The 23484-nt window shown below is 53.1% G+C and overlaps 8 protein-coding genes across 8 annotated transcripts; 3 read left to right on the top strand and 5 right to left on the bottom strand.

Annotated features, from left to right (window-relative positions):
- Window positions 1-546: 546 nt before the first annotated feature.
- PC9H_010373 (uncharacterized protein) lies at window positions 547-2692 on the bottom strand (the record flags this gene model as incomplete). The annotated part of the gene is made up of 6 exons (XM_036779866.1): window positions 547-1262; window positions 1343-1413; window positions 1456-1926; window positions 1969-2240; window positions 2385-2459; window positions 2510-2692. 6 exons carry the CDS (start codon window positions 2690-2692, stop codon window positions 547-549), a joined length of 1788 nt encoding a protein of 595 aa, XP_036627249.1.
- Window positions 2693-3657: 965 nt separating this feature from the next.
- Window positions 3658-5480, top strand: PDI1_3 (protein disulfide-isomerase precursor; the record flags this gene model as incomplete). Its single annotated transcript, XM_036779867.1, has 6 exons — window positions 3658-3815; window positions 3882-4019; window positions 4151-4162; window positions 4227-5036; window positions 5091-5171; window positions 5246-5480. The coding sequence occupies 6 exons, from the start codon at window positions 3658-3660 to the stop codon at window positions 5478-5480; spliced, it is 1434 nt and encodes a 477-aa protein (XP_036627250.1).
- Window positions 5481-6019: 539 nt separating this feature from the next.
- On the bottom strand, window positions 6020-6591 carry PC9H_010375 (uncharacterized protein; the record flags this gene model as incomplete). Its single annotated transcript, XM_036779868.1, has 3 exons — window positions 6020-6091; window positions 6230-6378; window positions 6453-6591. The coding sequence occupies 3 exons, from the start codon at window positions 6589-6591 to the stop codon at window positions 6020-6022; spliced, it is 360 nt and encodes a 119-aa protein (XP_036627251.1).
- A 2036-nt stretch (window positions 6592-8627) lies between these two features.
- PC9H_010376 (uncharacterized protein) lies at window positions 8628-10937 on the bottom strand (the record flags this gene model as incomplete). The annotated part of the gene is made up of 4 exons (XM_036779869.1): window positions 8628-8913; window positions 8974-10348; window positions 10403-10749; window positions 10804-10937. 4 exons carry the CDS (start codon window positions 10935-10937, stop codon window positions 8628-8630), a joined length of 2142 nt encoding a protein of 713 aa, XP_036627252.1.
- A 691-nt stretch (window positions 10938-11628) lies between these two features.
- On the bottom strand, window positions 11629-13369 carry PDI1_4 (protein disulfide-isomerase precursor; the record flags this gene model as incomplete). Its single annotated transcript, XM_036779870.1, has 6 exons — window positions 11629-11872; window positions 11933-12013; window positions 12061-12813; window positions 12878-12964; window positions 13016-13153; window positions 13215-13369. The coding sequence occupies 6 exons, from the start codon at window positions 13367-13369 to the stop codon at window positions 11629-11631; spliced, it is 1458 nt and encodes a 485-aa protein (XP_036627253.1).
- Window positions 13370-13986: 617 nt separating this feature from the next.
- Window positions 13987-14413, bottom strand: PC9H_010378 (uncharacterized protein; the record flags this gene model as incomplete). Its single annotated transcript, XM_036779871.1, has 2 exons — window positions 13987-14255; window positions 14341-14413. The coding sequence occupies 2 exons, from the start codon at window positions 14411-14413 to the stop codon at window positions 13987-13989; spliced, it is 342 nt and encodes a 113-aa protein (XP_036627254.1).
- Window positions 14414-15177: 764 nt separating this feature from the next.
- On the top strand, window positions 15178-17619 carry KEL2_2 (Negative regulator of mitotic exit; the record flags this gene model as incomplete). Its single annotated transcript, XM_036779872.1, has 6 exons — window positions 15178-15595; window positions 15888-16043; window positions 16143-16233; window positions 16370-16513; window positions 17210-17276; window positions 17560-17619. 6 exons carry the CDS (start codon window positions 15178-15180, stop codon window positions 17617-17619), a joined length of 936 nt encoding a protein of 311 aa, XP_036627255.1.
- A 4434-nt stretch (window positions 17620-22053) lies between these two features.
- On the top strand, window positions 22054-22941 carry PC9H_010380 (uncharacterized protein; the record flags this gene model as incomplete). The annotated part of the gene is made up of 1 exon (XM_036779873.1): window positions 22054-22941. The coding sequence occupies one exon, from the start codon at window positions 22054-22056 to the stop codon at window positions 22939-22941; it is 888 nt and encodes a 295-aa protein (XP_036627256.1).
- Window positions 22942-23484: the final 543 nt, after the last annotated feature.

Here is a 23484-nt window from a genome sequence, read left to right on the forward strand (position 1 = left end):
TACTCAGTAGACCGGGACGAAGGGCAAAGCACTTGACTCACGTTTGTAGAAACTGGACGGTATTCCATGAGGCGAGACCAGCACATAATAGGGCCCCCATTCAGTACCCCAACTCGCCTGGTTCACCCCCAGACAGCGCGCAGGTTGTCACAAATGGTGAGTTCGTTTGATCAGAAACAGTGGGGACGCGTTAGCACGATAACATGGGCATGGGGTGGGGGTTCTTCGAGGGGCGAAACAGTGTGCAGCAGCTTATGCGGGGACGGGATATCGAGATTTCTGAGTTTCGTGCCACCTTTTGGATCGTGTGCGCGAACACCACTAAAACCATACTTCAAAGTATCGTTGAGTAGAATATAGAAGATATATAGAGCACTAACATGCACATCACACGTTTACTTGGTAGAGCGCCGAGAGAAGGTGCGTGGCAGGATGTTTTCACGATCAATTACTTAAATAGATGCTCAACGTCAACTATCCCTCGCTCGAATGTAACCCACGAAGAAACTCGATTTCATACCCAACTACAATCTTATTCTTATTCGTCTACCTGATGTACACCCATTCCGGCTCCGCCGAGCTATACGCTGGTATTATGTCGGAGAGCTTGCATTCAAAATACTGAATCCGCTTGTACACCACTCTCTTTTTCCTCCAAAACTGCCCGTCACTGTCAGGGCCTTCTCCGCCCGGCACATTATTCGTGAGACTCTCGGTTTTGGGGGGAGGGCCAGGCCGCAACAACACACCATATCCGTCTTCCCCATGGGAGTCTGTCTGAAGCAGCGCAAACACAGTGCCCGTGACGTAATTGAGCGGAAATGTAACAGCTCTCCACAGACCGGGAGACGGCGGCCAGTGGAGGGTGACCATCACGCGCATCGCCCCGTGCGCATCAAAGGATATGGACGCGTCCGGCAGCTCAACCGGCGCCCTGAACTGGTCGTCGCCGGGCCGGGGGACGAACATCGTGAAGTCCCCCGCGAGCATCGAGTTGTACGGGGACGGCCTGGGGCTTGTGCTGGCGCTCGGGTCCCACAGGAGGAGCCGCCGCTCGCCGCCCCGGGCGAGGCATGCGGCCTGCAGGCGGTAGAAGGCCCGGTCAAAGCCCTCGCCGTACTCCACGCCACAGTCGCTGTCCAGCGCCGCCAGGAGCGCGTACACCATGTCCTCCGGCACCGTAGTCTCCCGGTTGCGCATCGCCTTGAACAGCGGGTAGACCTCGGCGACCCCCGGTGTGTACCCAAGCCAGTTCAGATGCCCTATTTATTCATTCATTCGTTTGTATGGAGGTAAATCCCCCCTCTGCATCCGCATGAATAGTAAATGTGAGTCAGCTCACCCGAGACGGATTGCAGCCTCTTGTACACATCGTCGACGGTTCTCTCTACTTCGCGGTTCGCGTGGAACTTTCTTTGTGTGAGGATCACGGGCGACCAGTCGTTTTTGAAACACCTGAATCTGCGTGCTGCGAGAAATTCCTGGAGGGTCCAGCCTCTGGTGGACCACGGATCCTCAGCCACTTTCGGGGAAGTGGCGAAGTAGATCAAGCAAACGTACGCATAGCGATACCAGCTGAACATACGGGGGATTGAGGCACTCCGGTCGTCTTCGCTGATGCACACACTGTCCATCCAGACGTAGCGGCACCCGTAGATAGACTTGACGGCCGTGCAAAACCCCATCAACTTCTTATATCCCTCCTTTTCCTGCACAACTCGATCGGATAACCCGGCGAGCACATCCGCGAAGGATAGTTCCTGGCCATTCTGGGACCAGCGGTGCGACAAGATGGCGTACTGGCCGAACAGCGCGATCTGCTCTCGCACCTCCCGGATGGTCGGTGTTGGCGTCTGCGTGCGCTTCTGTGCGATTAGCTCGTGAAGCACGCGGTGCTTGATGGAATAGCGCCGAAAGCGCGAGTGGCTGTGATGGCCTCGCTGGCTCCTAGTTGGGGGGAACAACGACAAGTTGAATTGTCGCAGCTCGTCAATGACGCCCAATACGAAGGCGGTTGGGCCATCGGCCATCGGGTTCTTCAGCATCGCCGCAGAAATATATGGACGGAGTAATTCCTTCGATCGCTCGATATCTTTGGACGATGCTTCCTTCTGCCATTCCGAGTCATACAAGCCCCGTGATGATTGCTTCTCCGTTTCTAATAAGACGTCCATGATTTCGCTACAGCTCAAGGGGGCTTCGAGCCAGGCCCTAAGGGTGGCGGAAATATCATCCTTGAGCTGACAGCGAGTAACGTTCCGTTGTCGTCTTGTATCAAAGAGGTGGAAGGGGCAGTTTTGGACATACTCCCATATGTACATATCATACCTGTTTGAAAGACCTATCAGAGCGGTGTATACAATAGAAATTGATAGCGGGCTCACTAGATGTTTGCCGGGGGTGTAAATCAACATCGATGTGAGTTTCAATTGCGAGTTGAAGACATGGAGTCTCACCGCCTAAGTAATACATCAGTGCTGAGTTCCAGAGATCATAAGTGAATGCGCACCGCATAGATGTCCCAATTGGAGTACATCTCGAGCCATTGAACGAAGACATCGTCTTGCTCAACAGGGCCACCAAAAGCGTCTTGCAGAGCAGTGCTTCCGTCTCTCTGAATGGTATCTTCATGATATCTTAAGGTCGCAGTACCTTGAGCAGCGATAGCATCATGCTGCGATAACGTGCCCATGGTTAAGACCCAGCGGTTAAGTCAGGATTGCAGGATGGAGCGAATAATATGTTTAGCGCCGAGAGTGGCTGGAGGAAAGACCTGTTCTGAGACGAGTCAATGCAGGCTTATAAGAACATTGAATATGGTACCACGCACTAAGCCTTAAGGCGTCCCATCTCGCACCACGATCAGACCCGATGTCAAAACACTGCTTCTTTGGCCTGGGGGTTTGGTACTCAGCACGAATGAGAGGATCTATGATATCTCTGAGCGCTTCCAGTTTCCGGCGCTCCTTGGTACGCGGGCCTCGTAGAGTTTCGAGCCATTCTTGACTCTTGGTTTATCATGCTATGCCTTGCAGTAAGCTGGAAGGGAGAGATATACCTAGATACCAGCGCGCGATACTCGAAAACTGGAAAAGGAGGTTGGGGAGGGTGACGCGACGCGATCGAGATGCATCGCGTAGATTGAGACAGGACTGCAGAGAGGGCGACGAAAGGCAAACAACTTGGAGAAACGAAAGGCCAGGAAGACGACGGGAAAGAAAGAACCGTGCTGAGAGGGTCACTGACCATTGCTTTCCCTGTGACAGACCAGACGGACAACCGTACAGGGAGACCGAGAAAAAGGTAGACACACTAGTGCAGTGAGCATTTACCGTATCACTGCAACCGTCGATCCAGAAGAGCGTCTGTATCTTCGAGTCGTCTGCGTTGCTGTAGTTTTACTGTTGCTCGAGAATGTGCTGATCCGCTAGTTCCTGGCCTCGATGACCATGGTGCTGTGTAAGCGCCCTGCTGGAGTCGTGAGTCATTGGCATCCCCCGTCTGGAAAGCCTCATACAACCGCAATGTTACGTCTTGTTCACCAACTCGTGCTTGGTTCGTGCCTACCACCAGGAGTACGGAGCGGGTGTTCCCAAGGGAACGCCCGTACCAATAGTCTATGTTTTCCTGACTTCATCCTGCTACAAGCCTACAACCATGCACCCTCGTTCTCTAGTGTCTCCCGGCACTGCCCTTGTGGTGGTTTCGTTGGCCGTTGCTTCATCAGCCTCAGATATCATCAGCTTGACCGCCTCTTCTTTTGACACCGTCGTCCCCTCAGAATCCCTCATTCTCCTTAGATTCTGTACCCCGTGGTGCGCCGATCATTGTGATTGACTTTTGAGTTTTAACGTTTACGTGTAACACCCACCTTCTCTCAGGAGCAGCCACTGCAAGGCTCTGACACCGCACTACGAGCAGGCCGCGACGCTGCTGAAGGCCTATAATATCAAGATCGCCGATGTTGACTGTGTGGAGGAACCCGATCTCTGCGAGGTACATCAAGCCAGAGGCTACCCGTGCGTCTCCTTAGCTTACCATCCAGCGTTGGTGCTGTCCTCTCACTCGCATTCATGGCTATAACAGGACACTGAAAATCTTCCGACATGGCTCCCAACATGGGCCCACGCCAGGCTGATGGTATCTTCAGCTACATGCTCGAGTAAGCCTCTGGCTGGCCAGTCATGGACAATCGTGACTGACTATTCTCTTCACCGACACGCCAGCCAATCCTTGCCTGCAGTCTCCGAGATCACAGCCGCGAACCACGCAGAGTTCCAGCAGCAAGCCGCTCATAACAAGAAGGCCGTCGCCATCGCATATCTCTCCTCCCCGACTGGACCCCCTGCAGACGCGTTCGGCGCGGTTGCACAGAAACTCCGCGACAGCAGCTATCTCTTCGGTCTCTCCACCGACGACGACGCCATCGCCGCCGCGGGCGTCACACCCCCTGCTATCGTAGCGTACCGCAGCTTCGACGACCCCAAGACCCCATGCCCCCTCCCCGTCTCGCGCGCCACAGCCGCCGAACTGGAAGAATGGATCACCGGCCTCTCCGTGCCCCTCATCGCCGAACTCGGCGCCGAAAACTACCACAGCTACGCCATCAGCCCGAAGTACCTCGCCTCCCTCTTCCTCGATCCCTCTGACCCACAGAAAGACGCGCGCCTCGAAGCGATGCGGCCTGTAGCGCGGAAGTACAGGTCGAGAGTGAACTTCGTGTGGATCGACGCCGTCGAGTTCCGCGAACACGCCAGAGCGCTGAATCTGAAGGACGCGAAATGGCCTGCGTTCGTTATCCAAGACTTCGGCAGGCAGCAGCGGACATACGCGCTCGATCAACGCGTGGACATTACACCCGCGTCGGTGGAGGATTGGGTGCGGCAACTGCTCGAAGGCCAGCTCGACCCGCCACTGAAGAGCGCGCCGATCCCCGAGGCGCAGGACGGGCCCGTGTTCACCCTGGTCGGCCAGCAATTCGACGAGATCGTCTTCGATGACTCGAAGGATGTCTTCCTTGCGCTTTACACCACTTGGTACACCGCTTCCTCCGCGCTGTTTTTTTCCCCCAATGCTGATGGTCTCCTTAGGTGTGGGCACTGCAAGCGCATGCACGCCGCCTGGGATGCCCTCGGCGCGAAGTACGCCGCCCTCACGGATAGGATCACCATGTACGTACTTGTCGTCTATCACTATGCCTATGCCTGCCAGACCGCCTGCTGAAGTCCCTTGATTTGATTCAAAGCGCCAAGATGGAAATGGCTGCGAACGAGCTCCCGGCGTCGGCCCCCTTCCGCGTCGCTGGGTTCCCCACCATCAAGTTCAAGCGCGCGGGCACCCGCACGTTCATCGACTACGCGCGCCCGCGCACCCTCGAGGACTTTGTTGCGTTCGTCGAGGAGCATGCGGCGAATAGCCTGGCCCCCGTTGTTCCTGCAGGAGCAGAGGGTGGGCAGATCCGCCTGGGTGTTGAACGTTGAGATCTAGATATCTGTTGAATATTCGTTCCCTTTGCTCTTTATCTACGATGTAACTGATACCAGTATGCAGCACACCGATTCACACTACAAACTGGACTCCGGGTGGGTATTTCAGCAGTGTTCCGTCCTACGGGTCATGAGGTACTTCTTGACAAATTTACGAACGGCGAAATTTCTGAAATCGCTTCGAAGAGACCCTTTCACGAACTGAATAATAGATCAAAGGAAACGCGGATCGGAAGCCTACTCAAACTTCTCTCCGACAAACCTCAACCAGGGTAGTTACTACTTTGTTTCCATCGGTTGAATGTGCCAGCCACTCATGTGCATCGTCTCTCAATCCCGGGATAAAATCGTATCATCATACATCACATACCATCGCACATACTTGTCGCCACACCGGCTGACCGCATACATACACCACCACACTACATAATACCCATATACTAATGCTTCCACGCACCACCCCGCCTTATCCCTACTCATTACTCATGATTCAGCCGACGTTGACGGCAGTGGGCGTGTCGTACTTACCTGACTCAACCACAGATCCCAACCTTGTGCAGCATATCGACGATCTTCTTCGGGAAGCAGTTGATGCACGGGCAGATCTGTAAGTCCGCGCGGGTGTACCGTGAGTCCAGTTAGCCGTTGTGCAGTAAGTAGAGCTTAAAATGAGAATGGGGGAGGGGAGGGGAGGTGGTGTGGTGTGGTGTGGTGTGGTGTGGCGAAATCAGCATTGGACGTACGTTGGTTGCACCTACGCAGCCGATAACGCAAGTAACACTGCCCTCGATTACGCATTTCAAGAGGCAGGGCGTCAGCGTCGCGACTTCGCCAAGACAGTTCCAGACGTTGCACGAATCCGACGCGAGACCGTCGAAAACATCTTGGCCGACTAGGAATAGAGATAGAAATAGGCACTGAGTGAGTCACCGATTAGGCTTCAAAGTGACGACGTTGTACACATACATTCTTTCAAGACGGCGACTTCGAAGTTGTCGGTAGCGTTGATGTGGAGAGAGTTGTTCCCGGGGTTCACTGCAACGGCAGGCTGGAATACAGTCGCGCACATGCCGATGGCGACGAGGGTAGATGCGATGAAGCGCATAGTCCTTTGTCGTTGCAAGAAGTCGAATTGAAGCGGGTAGAAGAGCTACTGTTCGTATAGCTACTGGGTTCTCCAGGTTGAATGAGGCTTGTATTTATACGCTGCAGCGGAGTTCACTTGTGCTCTTCTACCGTTATTAGGAATATTCAGCGGAATTCGACGCAGCGATTTCTCTTACTATTACGCACCGCCGAATCGTTCATCAGCCTTGTGACCCATGAATTGAGTTATTCCTTCAGCCATAGGCCGGTGGCCGACAGGCTGTCTACGTAAAAGCCGGAGAAGCTATCGCTTGAACGAGATCGAACGAGCTGGTGAGTTGTGATAGGCTTGCCATCGTGTCTGGCTATAGAGGTCGAGGCTGAAGATTGATCACGTCCTGTGAATGTCCATATCAATGTAAACGACAGGCGGGTACCTATCTATGTGATCGAAGATGTGTTGTATGGTTCAGCCGACTTTGAATGGTAAAGAAGCTGAACATACACTTGACGGAGTATTCGAGACTCTACTGCCCCGGTGATAGTGCATCCTAAAACGTGTTTTCTGTCAAAGGGAAGTGGTTTACAGCTATATATCTCCTAGCATCCCTTGCGGTCTGAGAACATGCGTATTAGAACCTGAGGAAAGATTGCGTCGAAGTTCATCGAAATATAAACGGCTCACCGTTGAACACCTTCGCTCGAGCTGTGATATAAATCTAGAGCATGATGTTGACGTTTTCCCCAGAGAGCCTACTCATGGCGCAGGTGTGGACGAGGTGCGCACCTTCGTGTAGTATATATTGACATCGGCGTGCAACCCACTATGGGTACACTCCTAGATGCATCAGAGATTAAGAGACCTTCAGTGTGTGTTAGCGATTCACCCCAATCTGAAACGGCCGATCTTTTGCATGATCATTGCTGCAAAAACATCCTTCCGTGGTACTCGTAACATTTTCACGATGTCGCGTGAACAAGGGATGGTCACCGCTCTCCGTGTCGAGCGTCGTGTCCTTCGGCCGTGTTCGATGCCTAAATTATTTGGGTGTACGCACGGTTGGTTCTCTATCCGCCCACCAGTTTGAAGTCGATGGAGGCGTGAAGTGTGCTTGCGAGGCCGAACGGCAAAGATAGTATCTCCTCCCCATCTCCGCTCCTCCATCAACGGATGTCTAATTTTGACATCTGTCGGGGGTTCTATGATCGTGATACATCAGTGGAACGCTCGGTTAAGGCTTTTAGGAGGGATTCAGTGATGATCGACGAATCAGCGGAAACTCAGAAGCTCGGGTGAAATACGCGCATGACATACCTCCTGAGGGCACTCATTTCTTGCTTCTTGAGAACGTCAGACGAAACTTATCGACCAGTCAAGACAAACAACCACTATTCAGTACCAGTGTCGGGCATATCTAGCGTCTTGTGTCGTCGCGTAGCACGTCGTTTGCGTTCCTATCACGGCCTGACTTCCACTGGAATGGTGGAGAGCTTCCCCATTATAGGAACCATGTGTTTCTAATCCGTGGGTTGGAGAATACTAGCTGAACGAGTTGCTGATACATGGTCCTGCGGAATCTCACCCTATCCCCGCGAGTCCGACCTACCAAAGAGGTAAAGTGGGAGCGCCAGCGAAGAGGAGGGGGGAGGAATTCGAAAGATCGTGTAGTAGTCATGCCCCCGACTCATTTATCATCTTCGACATCGCGGATTGCGCTCCAACACGGAGTGCTAGCACAGGGTGAAGAGGTACGAAAGGCCGGCACGATGGACACCGAGCCGACCCAGGCGTTGATAGGCCGGCTGAAAAGTTATGACGGTCGCTTTTTGATTCGAAAAGTTGGTGAGATTGACACCTGGCATCCATTCCTCGTGCCGCCCCCCCCCCCACACACACATCCCCTCATCCGACACTGGCGATCTGAATACGGCCATCCCCTTCTCTCTATGTCTCAAATGACGCTTGGGAACACAAACGAAACGCTGACGACCGTCTTTTCACGACTCTCTCCTCGTAGTCCAAGAATGCACCGAACACAAAGCTCCCGAGGTTCGCTAGATAATCACAATCTCGACAAGCGGAGCATCGTGAATGCACGACGGATAGGCATACCCACGTTCCGGATCCTCTGGAAAATACTGAGGGACCGACCATCGTCCTATCCGTCGATACGTCACACCTGCGGTGTTGCTCGGGCTTACAGGTACGAGGAGCAAGCCCTCCACCAGATCCCTCTTAGGGCTGAAGAATATCGGAACGGCCCATATATCGACGAGTCCTGCGTCTTCGTAATCATCAAGTATCGCGTCTCCAATCGGCGTGTACGTCGTCGGCGTCGTCCTGCAACGGTTGAATACTAGTAAACAATCAATACGCCGAAACTTTGGGGTATAAACGCACTGTGGCCATATTGTGTAGAGCTCCAGCTTGAGAGCACCGTAATCAGAAATAGTGTTCCCTAAAACGACTGGCAACATCGACGCCTGCAAGATCACCTCCCCCGACACCACCTCCCCAAAGGGAAGCGCCGTAGTCTTCAGCTCCACCTCACATCTCGCACCACCGCAGAACTGTACATCCCTGAAATGTAGCATCGCGTACAATTTAACTTCATTATTGAGTGCTGCCCAGGACCACGAGGGTGCCCTGTAGTCCTTGGGGCGGTTCGATGCCACGTCAGTGACGGTTGTCCAGAGGAGGTCTAAGAGGAGCGTGTCCTCCCATAATCCCGCTAAGTAATGGCTCTTTCGGAACTGGTGGAAGCGCTCTGCGATAGCCGAAATTGCATGGAATTTGTCCGTGGACACGGTGACTGAGCGCCGTGTGTACTCCCGGAGGACCTTCGCCCAGCCTTCAAGCACGCCAGACGCATATCTCTCCCACGGTGATCCCACAAGCATCGGCCCTGGGGTCAATGGCGTCTCCCAGTCATGCTCAGCAAGATACGATAGGCTCCAGTATTTGGGTGTGGCGGAGAAACGATCGGATTGGTAGACCGAGCGGCCAATGTTGATCACCTCTGTCTGACAATGATATTGCAGAGTCCGTGATGTGTAAACCAGAGTTCTCTGCGAGAGGAAAATTTCCTGCAAGCACCAGCCACGACTGTGAACGGGATCAGCGTCAGTCGAAAACTCCTGGAGTTCTTGACGATAATAGTTGATATCGCGCCCCAGGGAGAACGTCCCAAATGCCTTGGCGTGAGTAGGACAAGAGATCTTGAAGGAAGGATCACCCCGCGATGGCGGTGAGCGCGAGTGTAAGAATCCCTCGCTGACTTTTCGAGCACTCCCAGCGACGATGGTGAAATAGGCTGACGCATAAATTCGTGCCATGTGACGCAGCTCGCGAATCTGGTCCTTATCGGAATTTTGTATGATGCACAAGGTGTCTGTCCAGAGGTATCGCATGCCGAATGCATGAACCGTGGCTATGGCGTCGCAGATGGTCTTGGGAAGACTTTGGGCGTCAATACCGTTGAGATAACTTGCAAGATTGTCCGTAGTCGTACTATGTGGTTGCGGTTCTCCCCAAACGTAGCTTAGGGCGATGTACTGCTCGTGGCGGCCGTCAGTTTCGACCAGCTTCGGATACGCTGGATCCTGACAATCAATGACTCGAGTGGGAAGCAGCGGGTTATTCGCAGCCAGTCGTGGACAACCAGGGTGATTGCGTATGCAATTTTCGATGGCCTCCTTGCCCAGTGATTGGGCCCGAGGCGAGTTCACGTCGTGGATTTCGCTTCTTGCAAAGATGAAACTAGCTGCGGGGTCATCTGCGAACATACAACGTCAGCCAGAGCTGATGACGGAAACGTCTCAGAACATACCGTGCTCAGCGTAGAAGAAATACCCCAGACGTTCCTCTTCGGCGAAAGTCAATCTCAGCGACTGCAGGTGGCCATTCATATTCACTCGCTTCCAGATCTCTACTTTGATTTTGATGGGTTGGGAGATGTTGGTAGTTTCCGCTTGTGGCACGTTATGGTATTCGCGGAGGACAAAGCTACACCAATGGCAGCCGTCCCTGTCAGCGCCTTCGAGCTCCTGGAAACTCTGCTGGTATTCACACTTTCGCCTTAACTTGCGGTACGACGGTGAGGTGAGTGCCTTGGCGAGCCAGCCATGGGGCCCGAAGAGCCTCTCCCAGCAACGCAAACACAGAGAGGGCGGGCAACTATAGAGTTACAGAAACTTGAGTACGAGCAGCACGGGGCGGATGATAACTTACCTAGCGTCGTATGCCGTCCTACGACAAACTCTTGTCGCCCAACTGTGCCCCAAGTCGGAGATGATCCATCGTATCGCCTCCGCGTACTCCTGGATGGTACGATGTGCGTAGAACTTTTCTTTGCTAAGGCTCATGTATGTCGATTAAGGCAGGTATTGGAGAAGAGGGCTACGGATGTTGATGTGGTGCCCACATGCCCACATTACATGCGTTCAACGGCTACCCTCCTCGTTGCATTTGAGGGGGTGTGGTAAGCTGGAGCTTCGAGAATGCCCCAGCGGCTCGTTGTGCAGTTCGCCAGACTGTTCGGGGGGTTGAGGACTTCAGAATGGTGGTAGTTACACATAACGGACGTAAACTTGGTAGTAACGATGGATGTTCGAGTGAGTGCTGTAGATAAGATAAGATATGTAAGAGCAATTTCACACCATCTCGAATTGTACCCCTGAAATACAAAAAACGGGGTACGCTTGTTCATGCGGAGTCACTAACGACTACAATCCATGCCCTCACTCCTCAGCACTGGCCCCACCCAGTGGCATCTGCGCGACTTCGGGAATGACGGGATCAACTTTGTGAGTCAGAGCTTCGAGACTATTTGCTGCGTAGTCCTCAACGAACGCAAAGTAGACTTGCATGCAGAAAGTCCGGAGTATACTTTTGTGTGGTATATCTGGATGTGCGGCTCATATGAAATACAGACTCGTAGCAACTATAAATAAAGAGCGACGTGAAATGGCTGGTAGATAACTTAGAGATAAACAAAGATGAGGCGCACTCGGATCCGCCAATCACTACAATCAACACTCTCACCGTGTCTCGGGTCTAAGCACCCAGCGGCACCTGCGCAACTTCTATTTCTTCAGGAACGACGGGCTCTACTTCAGGGATGTCAGCACCATTTCCTGTGTACACCTCAACGAACACGATGAAGTCCTCAAGACTGCGGTCTTCATCGTAGTCGATAAATGTGCGCGTTCCCGCGGGTTTGAACACGATGGTGGGGAACCCATTGACAACGAAGGGGGCCGAAACCGGGAGGTCGTTCTCTTGCATATCCATCTTGGCGCTAAGTCAAGGTCGGTGAAGTTGGTGAGTTGGCGGTCGTCGAGATATAGAAAGTACGTACATGATGATCGTATCCTTGAGGGGCGCGTACTCCTCGGCGAGGGCATCCCAAGCGAGCTTCATGCGCTCGCACTCCTCACACCTGAAAGAAACATGAGCATCAGAAAGTGCAAACGAAATTGTGCGTACTGAGTGGTGTACAGCGCAAGGAAGACGTCCTTCGAGTCATCGAAGACAACCTCGTCGAATTGCTTGGCCACCAGGGTGAACACAAGCCCATCCTGCGTCTCGGGGATCGGCGCACTCTTCGGCTCGGGGAGCTCGCCTTCGAGGAGCTGTTGCAGCCAGTCCTCCGCGGACTCGGACGTAACCTCCCTGCATTCCGCGTGCTCGAAATCCAACGCCCCGGCGTGATCGCCAAACCCAACTGGAACGGCATCCATCCACGCGAAGTTGATTTCCGATTTGTACTTCTGCGCTATAGGCCGCATGCTTTCGATATGCGCGTCCTTCCTTTCGTCGGAGGGATTGAGGAAGAGGTAGGCGAGGGGCTTCGGGCTGTTGGTGTATGTAGCGTAGTTTTCGGCGCGGAGTTCGTCGATGAGGGGGATGGACAGGTCGGATATCCATTCTTTCAATTCAGCGGCTGTGGCGTCCGAGACGGGGAGGGGGTATTCAGTCATGGGATCGTCGAAGCTACGGTAAGCCACAATAGCAGGGGGTGTTACGCCCGCCGCGTCTATTGCGTCGTTATCGGTGGTCAGACCAAAGACATAGTTATGGTCACGATGGTTGTCTGCCACCGCGATGAATGTGTCTGCGGGTGCTTCGGTCGGGGAGGTGAGATAGGCTATGACCACGACTTTCGTGCTATCACCAGCTTGTTCTTGGAACTCTTGGTGGTTAGCGGCTGTAACTTCGGAGACCGCAGGCAAGGATTTCCTGGAAGGGTGTCAATGAGCGGTTGGTCACGAGTACCCATGCATGGCAAGACCGGTGGGCTTACTCCAGCATGTAGCTGATGATACCATCAGCCTGGTGGGGTCCGGTGTAATCGCTGACCCACAAACCATATCGGAATACCTTCAGCGTCCTGTTGTAGTGAGACAATGGTATCAATTGTGAACAGGTCAAGCAGACGCACGGGTAGCTCTGGACTTCGTGCGCCTCGCAGAAATCCGCATCCTCCAAACAATCGACGTCGGCGATCTTAATATTGCTGGCCTTCAACGAAGTCGCAGCCTGCTCATAGTGCGGTGTCAGAGCCTTGCACTGGCCGCTCCTAAAGAGAAGCTGGAGGTTAAACATTAAAATTCAAACGTCAATCACAATGATCGGCGCACCATGTACAGAATCTGACAAGAATTAGTGGTTCTGTGGGGACGATACTCTCAAAAGAAAGCGCGGTCAAGCGAGTAACATCTGAAGCAGATGTCACAGCTGCCAACGAAACCAGTACGAGGGCAGCGCCGGGAGACAATAAAGAACGAAGGTGCATAGTTGGGATACGAAGTGAGATGCATTCTAGTACTCTGGGCGCTTGCGCTCTCACGACCCCATACCGCAATCTCCGCTATGGACCACTTACATAGAATTCGCTGCGTTTGGCCTGTAGTGGTCACAATTCCCGAATATGAGGGTCGGTTTGCAGTCTTGGAGAAGCAACCATAGTGAGTAAACCGACGTTTCCTGGTACAACATCTATCCAAATTCAACTGCTTACCAGGACGCTCGTATATATCACTCTGGCTCTTGTGTAATCATGGTCCGACCACATCCCGAATGCCACGCACGGATTTGCATGGGGACACGATCACAGCTACAGCTGTAGCCTCGCCTTCACATTCACAACCACATAAATTACCGAAGAAGGCGACGACAAGCCTCCGCTTCAAGAGCTCGTACCTTCATCCAGAAACCGGAAATGGAGTCGAACGACCAACAAGTGGTCCATGTTGATCAATGTCTTCAGCGGAGCTCTAATATTCGACTGAACGTCTCTCCTTCCTCGTGACCCAAGAAATGCGCATCTCTATTGCCGACACTGGCTTCACGAACGGTATATTTCGGGCTACCGAGAGCCCTCACACCCTCCCATGCGACTATATCGAAACACTACCCCCCCCTCTGCACCGACAGCGCCTTCAGCATCGCGGACCAGCCTCCCCCCGTGCTCGACTTCGAGGACTGGAAGAACTGGGGGCACACATGGAGGCCGCGCTCCTGCCTCTTCGCGGAGGCCGCCTGCGGCGCGCAGAAGCTCTGCGTCAAAATGGGCGACGCGGCCTGAACAACGATGACTGGTGGATCGATGACGCAAAGTTGGGCTTGCATTGCCTGTTGCTGGTGGATGGCTGCGTTTTTTGCGATAGCGGTCTTGGCAGCTGGTGAGAGTGCCGCATCAGAGCAGCGCAGCAGAGACTCAGACAGAATCGCGGCGTCGCGGGGGCTGATACGCGTGACGCGCACGGGCTATTTGTTTGTTGGTACTTGGGCGTGGGACACCCGCCGCGACCCGCTTGACCTTCTTGAAAGGCCTCATTGTGCTGCTTGTACTTAGCGTGCAGCGCCCTTTTCTTGCAATCGATTCCCTTCAGAAACAACCTATATGCACTTGTTCATGCCGTTCGTGTAACATCCGTTAACCACGCCGCCCCTGTGTACCCCTATATATACCCCTCGGTTCTCTGCCACTCGGCGCCGTGCGCACCTCCTCCCTCCTCAGAATTCCGCTGTTTCTCGCCTCATTGCAGGCCTCTGCTCTCCGTTCTGACGGTGCTCCATCCTTTCGGCCGTATGTATGTGACGCTGATTGAGGGGAGTATACTACGGCCGCGCCGTATCGTGGTCCCTACGGCGCCGTCGATGCTGTTGATGGCTGACCTGAAGTGTGTAACTCTGATCAAACCATTTCAACCAATCGGTTTTCACTTCTGGAAGCACAGTAAGATCAATGGTAGCCTCTGGATCTTTCTCTCATCAACAATGGCGTCGTCAGCATCACACATAGTCATATTAATAGGTCATCGTATGTCCCAAGGTCGAAGCAGGACGTTGTTCTCGCAACGATCAAGCAGCTCCACCGATATGATCGATTGATCCCACAATTGCCTTTGCGGCGACAGGACAGAAACTGAAGGGCAACTGGGTTAAAGGTACGTATGTATATATTTACTCATAGCATTTCCCACTTATCTCTCCACCACTCGCTAACGGTCCAGTCATACTCGAGCACCATTTCTACATCTCTGTCCCCGTATACATACGTATATCCTCTAGTCCGAAAGCTCGCTGCACCGCCAGAAAATGTCTTTCATCTCCAACTTATTCCCCCGCTTCTTCGGGAAGAATCCGACCCCGACCTCCCTCGACTTGGCTCACGAACAAACGCCTGCGCCATACCCCTGGTCAACCCACCCCCTCCAACTCCTCCCGCCCACTGTCAGCACCAACACCTCGAGACCTGGCCCAGCGTGCTCCCCCACGCCGCCGTCACCTTTATCGGCGTCGCCCGAGTCGCCCGAGTCGCCCTCGCCTTTCCCCCGCTACGGGCACTCGGTCGCTGCTTCGCATGGCGATCTGTACCTTTTCGGCGGCCTCGTAGACGGGCGCCTTCGAAACGACGTCTATCTTCTCCGCGCCGCTTTCGCGGAGAGCAATGGCGGCAACAGCAGCGATGGAACCGACACCCTCTCGATCTCAGCCTCGCTGTTCGAGACTGGGGGTGCGGTCCCGTCCCCGCGCGTCAATCACGCCGGGGCAATCGTATCCTCCGTACTCGTTATATGGGGCGGACAGACGCACATCGATACCGCGCATACCCCGGAACCACGGTCACAAGCAATACTATCAGCGTCTCCAACATCAACATCAAAACCAGGAGTGTTGGACGGTGGGGTGTACCTCCTCGATCTAGGTGCGAAACCATCCTTGATCTCCGTCTCGTCGCTCTGAGCGATGATGTTGATGTTGATGCGTTTGGGTTTGCGTTTGCGTTTCGTGGATCTTCTGCTCAGTATCCCATGAATGGACACGAGCTACCGTCCACGGCCCTGCCCCCAGCGCGCGGTATGGGCACGCCGCTGCCTCGATCGGCGCGTCGTTCTTCGTGTTCGGAGGCCACGCCACCGGGGCGTTCTTCAACGATATCTGGGTGTTCACCCTCACCACACGTGCGTCCCAGTGTTTTTTTGCTCTTCCACCCAATGTCCAACGTGATGGTCGTATTGAAATCGAAATTGAAATCGAAATTGGTGCATGCATGTGCATAGTTGCCTGGGAGCTCTGCGAACCTGTCGCTGGAGACAGGCCGGCGCCGCGGAGCGGCCATTCCTGCGTTGCGCACGGCGATAATGTCATCGTGTACGTGTGCCTCTTACCTCCCGCCCCTCCCCCTCTCCCCTTCTGCCCCGCTGCCCCCCTGCCCCATTCATTCTGATCAGAATTTGGATGTCATCAACTAACCAACTTATCAACTTCTCAACTTACCAATACCCAGATTCGGCGGGACGGACGGGACATACCACTACCACGACACCTGGGCATTCGACACGCGCTCGCGCACGTGGACCGCGCTGCCGTGTACCGGCTACATCCCCGCGCCGCGCGCGGGACACGCGTCGTCTTTGGTGGGGGATGTGATGTACGTCGTCGGGGGGCGGGATGGGCGGGATGGGGGGAGCGAGGGGGAGCTGGGCGATGTTGTGGCGCTTAATGTAACTGGTGCGATTTCTCGCTCGCTCGGGTGTTGGGTGTTAAGATGTGGTGTTGAGTGTTGGGTGTTAAGGTGGTGCTGACGAGCGTGCTTGCCTTTCTAGGTCGGCGGTGGTTCGTGTTCCGGAATATGGGCCCGGGGCCTCGCGCGCGATGGGGGCACGCGATGGCGTCGGTGGGATCCAGGGTCGTCGCCCTAGGCGGGTCTGCGACGCGCGCGCGAGGCTCGGGGAAGTCGCACGCAGGTGCAGGCGTAGGTGCAGAGGCAGGTGCAGGTGCAGAGGCAGGTGCAGGTGCAGGTGCAGGTGCAGACGCAGACGACACGGATGTCGTCCACGTTCTAGATACGGGTGGGTGTTCGACGTTCAATCCTATGGTGACGAGTGTTGATTGTGGGATTCTGTACGTTCAGGACGCATAACGTACCCCCCTCACCACAAAGCGCCTATGCCGCACGATGGCGGCACCGGCGATGCTTTCTAACCGATACTTCAAAACACGCGAGGCGCCCTAACGCGAAAGAGCGGGGGGTTAGGGCTGGCGACATTCAACGGGGATCATTTAGAGGATTAGAGGATTGTCTGTGCTGGAGAGTGCTGGGCGGTGAACCTTGAAGATATTGAAGATATTGGAGATATTGGAGAGTCGACGTGGAAGTATGGAAGGATGAGGAAGGAAGGAGGCGAGATGAGGTGAGATTACGATTACGATTACGATTATGTACACTAGATCGGACAACCCATCGTTCCACCGTGCCACGTTACTTCGCCGTTGAACGTCGAACATTGAACATTGTCCTTGAAAGTATCTCGGCTGCTCAAGTCAAAAAGTATAGTATCCCTCGACCAATCCCTTAAACTCGCCCAACGTCCTTTCCTGAGGGATGAGCAGCGCTGCCATGGTGAAATCAGTTATGTAGGCGGCCGAGGTGGCCTCTCCTAGATTTGCGAGTAACGGGCTTGGAGTCTTGATCAGGGTCGCTCCTTCGATCTCACCCAGCGCCTTGGGATCGAGCATGCGTACCCAGCGTACTAGGAGACAAATTGGAGAACGATCACGAGCCTCGTCGTTGGTGAAGCGGCTTCTCGCAGTGTCCGGAGAATATGGACGCCCTCTTTGGTCGGCCAGTCATGCATGACAAGGCGCAAGAAGAACACCGGGACTCGCTTCTATGCATTGTGTGAGGTGACTCGGTTGGTTCTCAAAGAAAGTCTTGGCCTAGTTAGAAATGTGATTCGTGTTAAGTGTATTCATCGTAACACCTTTCGCTCCCTATCGTTCGAAGACGCACCTTCAAGCTTAACTTAACCCGCCCAGACTCTCGCAGCTCCTTCTTGTCCGGGTCCGCGTTGCAAGGTCTGCACTCCTCGTTATTAGAGGCAGATGCAGAGTACAGGAATACAGTGGTGATCACCGATGACTTACCGGCATAGTAACGTTCTGAATGGCTTGTTCTCGATCCTGGACAATCACTTGCACATTGGGTACTCTCTTTGCAATCGCAAATCCTTCAGAGCCGTTTCCTCCGCCGACGTCAATTATCACCCAGCCAGGCTGAAGCTTCTCCCATTCAAGCCCTGAAGGCAAGATAATCATATATCTCACAACTCCGTGTCTTATTCCTACTCCTTACCTTTCGGGTTAGTTTGGTGAGCGCGGAGATTCGTCCAGGCTACCATCGCCATTTGCATACACCAAAGACATCGATCCATCGAATCGGAGAGCCTTTTGGAAAGCCGACTTGGGGTAATCATCGGAAAGGACGATATCGGGGAGGTAGGCGGATGGTTTGAAAGACTTCGCCCATGCTATCACTGAGGTGAGCGCGTTTAGACCTACAGACGTGGCATCTTGGCTGACCACTGCTCAACAAGGGCTGAGATACCATTGGTTTCCGTATATTTATCGCTCTGTACGTTGGTGATGCCGTGGCTTTGGGCACCACCCTCTCTTTTCTTCCTACAGACACGGCTCAGGTACCTTGATCAACGAGAAGAGCCAAGCCTACACGTACTTGAGTGATCACAAGGTGTCCACGTTGGCTTTCCCTGAATCTGAATGCACCAGCGAAGAGACCCGATTATCCACGAAGACGACTAGCTCCGCCTAGATACACGGCCGTCTGCTTAGGTCCCGCCATGCCACTGCGAAGATGACTTAATTCGCGGAAAACGTAGTAAGTCGCCAACATGCGAATTGAGCGACCTGAGGATACATACTTGGTCAAATCCTGCGTACCCTGGAGAGGCATATGACGCGTACCTAGGATTATCGGCTCGACTCCAACTTTGGATGCAATATCCGTGACATGGAGCCCGTTGGGACTGGCTTCCACCACGATCCTTATGGCACACGAAAAACTCTCGCTAACAAATTCACGAACAGCATTCGCGCGATCCAATAAGACAAGGCACGGAAGCTTAAGGTCGCGACGAGCTGCAGGCCCGAATGCTTCCTTGCTCGCTAGGTCGGCGGCGGCGTCTGGCTGGATCGTGAATCTTTCAGACCGGCTTTCTTTCTCGTAAAGTGTGTCGACTGTAGGGTATGATACGTCCTGATTCTGTAAGGATTATGTTGGCGAGTTGGCGGAGGTTTGATGAAGGAGTCTCAGGCGAAATCGGGTTCATGGCAGTGGCTCGGCGAAGCTTAATTTTGGTATGCTAACTCTTAGGGTGTTTGGTTGGCGTCTAGCTCGGTGCTATAATAATATTGGTGTGTTTCGGTGGGCCCTTGAGCGCAACGTAGAGGAGATTCGCCCATTCAGATTTCTACGGCGTTACTTGAGATACAATTTATTATCAAGCCCGTGTCGTAGGATTCTTCCTCGACTTGTTTCCCGTTCACTGTATCACAAGCCACTTGCTTGACTCTCCATCCATCACTGCGAATAACGACTTGTGAATCGATACACGTACACTCTATATATTACAACATGATACAGCGCCTTGAATAGAAATTTTGGATACACATCCGCAGAAATAAATATGAACAACTTCGAGCCTTGATACACGATACACCCAAGTTGAATCCGCAACTGCGGACTCTAGAGACAGATGCTGAGTCCGAGTCCGACAATTTTAAATGACAACCCGTACCATTACGGCTGAGCACTAGTGCTCACTAAGACAGAGTTAATGGTTTAGGTAGAGGGTCTCTTGGGACTGATTCGCGTGGAACTTGAGTTCGCAGTGTTAACTGATTGCACACCGCGCTGCTTTCCACTGGTGCGAGTGTCGCGGCGTTGCTCCCTATCACCACGCGACTCTGTTCCAGTAGGGACATCGTACACCCCGGGATACAGAGGGCTAGAGCCGCTCTGTGAGTCGTTTGGATAGAAGAAGTGGGGCAACATCAGTCGGTTAATGAGGGTGGTGGAGTGTGGTGGTTAGGAGACTAGTAGTAGGAGGATAGGAGGAACCAGTATTTCATGATCGAGAGTTCATGACCTCGCAGCCTACAGTGTTGGACCGGCCAATGGTGTGGCACCGGCCAATGGCATGAACGGCTCCTACGGCCGTAAATCCTCACATCTAACTCTGAAACTTTTTATGAAGACTGCCATTGATCTCCGTAACCTATGTGCAACATAGTATACATGTCTGTTGTATGTACGGCGTGCAAAAAAAATCTTTTTGGAGCGATAGGCCCAATTTGGTATGAATCATGCCACTAATCAGTCTCGTGCTGTTTCGTTTAAGAGCGTAACACACTAAAACCCCGCAGGCAAGCCTAGGAGAGTATTTACGACCTTCTGGCAGCATTGGTTCAGTGTTTGGAACCTCGTGTGGACATGAGGATACAAAGCTTTGCTGGGACTAGTCGTTGCCAAGCCTTGACCACCGTTGTCACTGTCACAACCCAAAGATGGCAATCCCGTAGCCCCTATCGTAAAAATCCCTTCCTCGCTCACCATGCCCGGCCGCGCAGAGCCAGAGACAACAAAGACACGAAAAAAGCGGAAGATCAAAGATCAACTTTACCAACAGGCCGTGGAATTCTATCGCAAGGAACATGGTGATACTTTTCAGGCCACCCCAGATGTTCCTAAGCCCCGAGGTTACGAAAAAGTCTGTCAACTCATTGCGGACGACTACGAGAGGCAAACCAAAAAGCCTAGAGTGGAACTCGCGCCTTCAACTTTACGAAGGCTTGTGAATGGCGGCATCCCCAAGAGCCAGTCCAATGCAATGCGAGGTTGGCTTCTTGAGGGCGAAGTGGAGATCGTCATTCGCTTCGCAGTAGAAATGGCGCTTCGCGGGTTTCCTCTGACCCACCGGCGCCTCAAGGAGCATGTCGATGGCATTGTTTGCGCACGTCTTGGCGATGCCTTTCCCGCAACCGGAGTCGGCAAGAATTGGACGGATCGCTTCACCGAAAAACATCGCACACGGTTGTCGATATTGGAGCCACTCTCTCGATAACAAGCGCGGGCGAGCAGTGAACCCCAATACAAATGAAGCATGGTATGACCTGCTGGAAAAGACACTGAATGGCGAGATGGATCATGAGTTCGATGAAGACCTATTAGCATCGGCTGTTGCTGGAGTGACTGAGGAGGTGGATCTGCTAGACGACAACGACGAGGAACATCAACAGCACACAGAAGGAAGAGCGCCAACAGCGGGAACCAGTGCTTCCAGATCCACATCACCACCTGAGCCCATCCTGCCGGAGAATCTTTATGGCAGCGACGAATCTGGTTTCCAGCCGTCTGATGGCTCCACGCAGCGCGTAATTGGGCCGGCTGGCAGAACAACACAACATCAGCAATCTGATGGCAATCGAGACAATACTACCGTCATTGTGACCATCTGCGCTGATGGCAGTTCCATCAAGCCCGTCGTAATATTCAAAGGGACACATTACCAGGTCCGATGGAATCAGGATAACCCTCTTGATGCTTCGTGAGTAATTCATATCAGTGTACACAAGGATTAAATTGCTCACTATGGTATAAGCTTGGGACACTCCAAGAAAGGTTGGACGGACGGTGAGATTGGAGTGGAATTTATCAAGGATTTCCATGAGCAGACAAAGGCCAAAGCTAATGAGCGGACATGCGTACTCATCGTCGATGGCCACAACTCACATTACACCCTTGCGTTCCTCCTTTTTGCTCGCAAACATCGGATTCACATCTTATGTTATCCCGCCCACGCCACACATGTATATCAGGGCCTTGATGTCGTTGTCTTCGGCCCATTGAAGACCTTTTGGGGGTAGGAGAAGGAGAAGTTTGAACGGGAGAAGCGCCAGCGTCTCAACAAGAGCAACTTTCTGGCTATTTATGGCGCTGCGCACATCCGAGCCTTAACTCCTGAGAACATCAAAGCAGCCTTTCGTAAAACCGGAGTTTACCCCTTCGACCGAAGCGTTATTACCCAAGAGATGATGGCGCCTAGCCTAGAAACATCCTTCCGAGGTCATTTGCCTGTTGAGCCAAGTACGCCAGTTCGCGCTGTAACGAATATGCTGTATAGTGTTTGTCAGCGCACCAAGGCTCTTTGTCAATCGGACGACACTCACGATTCTGTTGATAACACTACACCCAATCCATTTGATACCCCTACCCGCGAGGTCGTCAGTAGCCTGCAGGCCTCAACATCTGCATCATTCCTCGTCTCATCATCGCCTATCCAATCGACGTCTCAGCTAGCACCATATGCATCAATTACCATTTCACCCAGGAAACCAAGATACAAGGACCTTCTCGAGCCTATCCCATCGACAATTCTTGAAGCCGACCTTCAGAATGCGCTTCGAAAGCTCATCGAGAAAAATGAGGAGCGAAAAGATCAGCTCGTTACAATGCAGTCAATGCTGGTGTTAAACGGTGCTTACTGTGACGTTGTCCGTGGACAGCTCGAGGCTCATGAGGAGAGTCGAAAGCGTAACAAGAAGGGGAGACTGGTAGGCGATGGCCTTCCTCGCTTACTCACAGGACGTGAGTTTCTCAGGCGTGTTGAGGCTTTTCATAAGGCCGCGGAGGATCAAGAGGAAGCACTGAAGCAGCGCCGAGCGACACGGGCAGAGAAAAGCAAGGCAAGGAAGGAATGGAAAGAGTTGGAGAAGGAGCGGAAGGCGCAGAATAAGGTTATCCGGGCTCAATTCCAGCTTGATCTCGAGGAGTGGAAGGAGGAACAGGCTTTAGCGAAGCGCGAACACCGTCGACCTGCCTGGACACAACCAAAAATCAAGGATCGTCTCCTTCCACCTATTCCTCAACCTACGTTCGTCACAAGAAACTCTAGTAACAGCGACAACGAGGATGCTAACGACGGGGCAAATGGGGAAGAAGATGCAGATAATAACGATGGAGAGACCTCTGAGTCAGATGGTGACGATGACGAGGACTGAATGGATAGATAGAATAATTAAAACAAAAATTCATTACTACTCTTCCTGTGTACTGAAGGGGCTCGAGCAATAGTGGGACGGCGCGCTGTCATAATCACTGTCGGTGATGATGGAGTCCATATGTCCGCGACCAGTGCCCAGACGCGCATGGTCTACAAGGATTCGTCCCCACTTGATGACTTGTTGGCGCAGCTGATTCAGTTCTTAGCGAGTGTCTTCAAGGTGCGTTCTCAGGGAGCGTATTTCAGCGTTGCGATCGTCTAGCTCTTCGTCGACTGTCCTGGAATATGCCCGTTGCATGTCAAGTTGTGCCTCGAGTGAGTGGCAGTTGCAGGCCGCCTCGCAAGCTGTTTTTTCGGCTACTAACAGTAAAATTATGAGCTGGATAGATAATACAATAAGTACACGCACCTGGAGCGCTCTCCGATAACCCATCTCCTTCATTATGAGCTGCTTTCTTCCATTTCAAAGGTCACAGATGCATCAGATTGCCGGGAGAGATGTGTAGTGATTGTATCTGAAAGGACAGTAAGGTTATACAAC

Source organism: Pleurotus ostreatus (genome assembly GCF_014466165.1).
Source record: "Pleurotus ostreatus strain PC9 chromosome Unknown scaffold_8, whole genome shotgun sequence".
Classification (NCBI taxonomy): Eukaryota; Fungi; Basidiomycota; class Agaricomycetes; order Agaricales; family Pleurotaceae; genus Pleurotus; species Pleurotus ostreatus.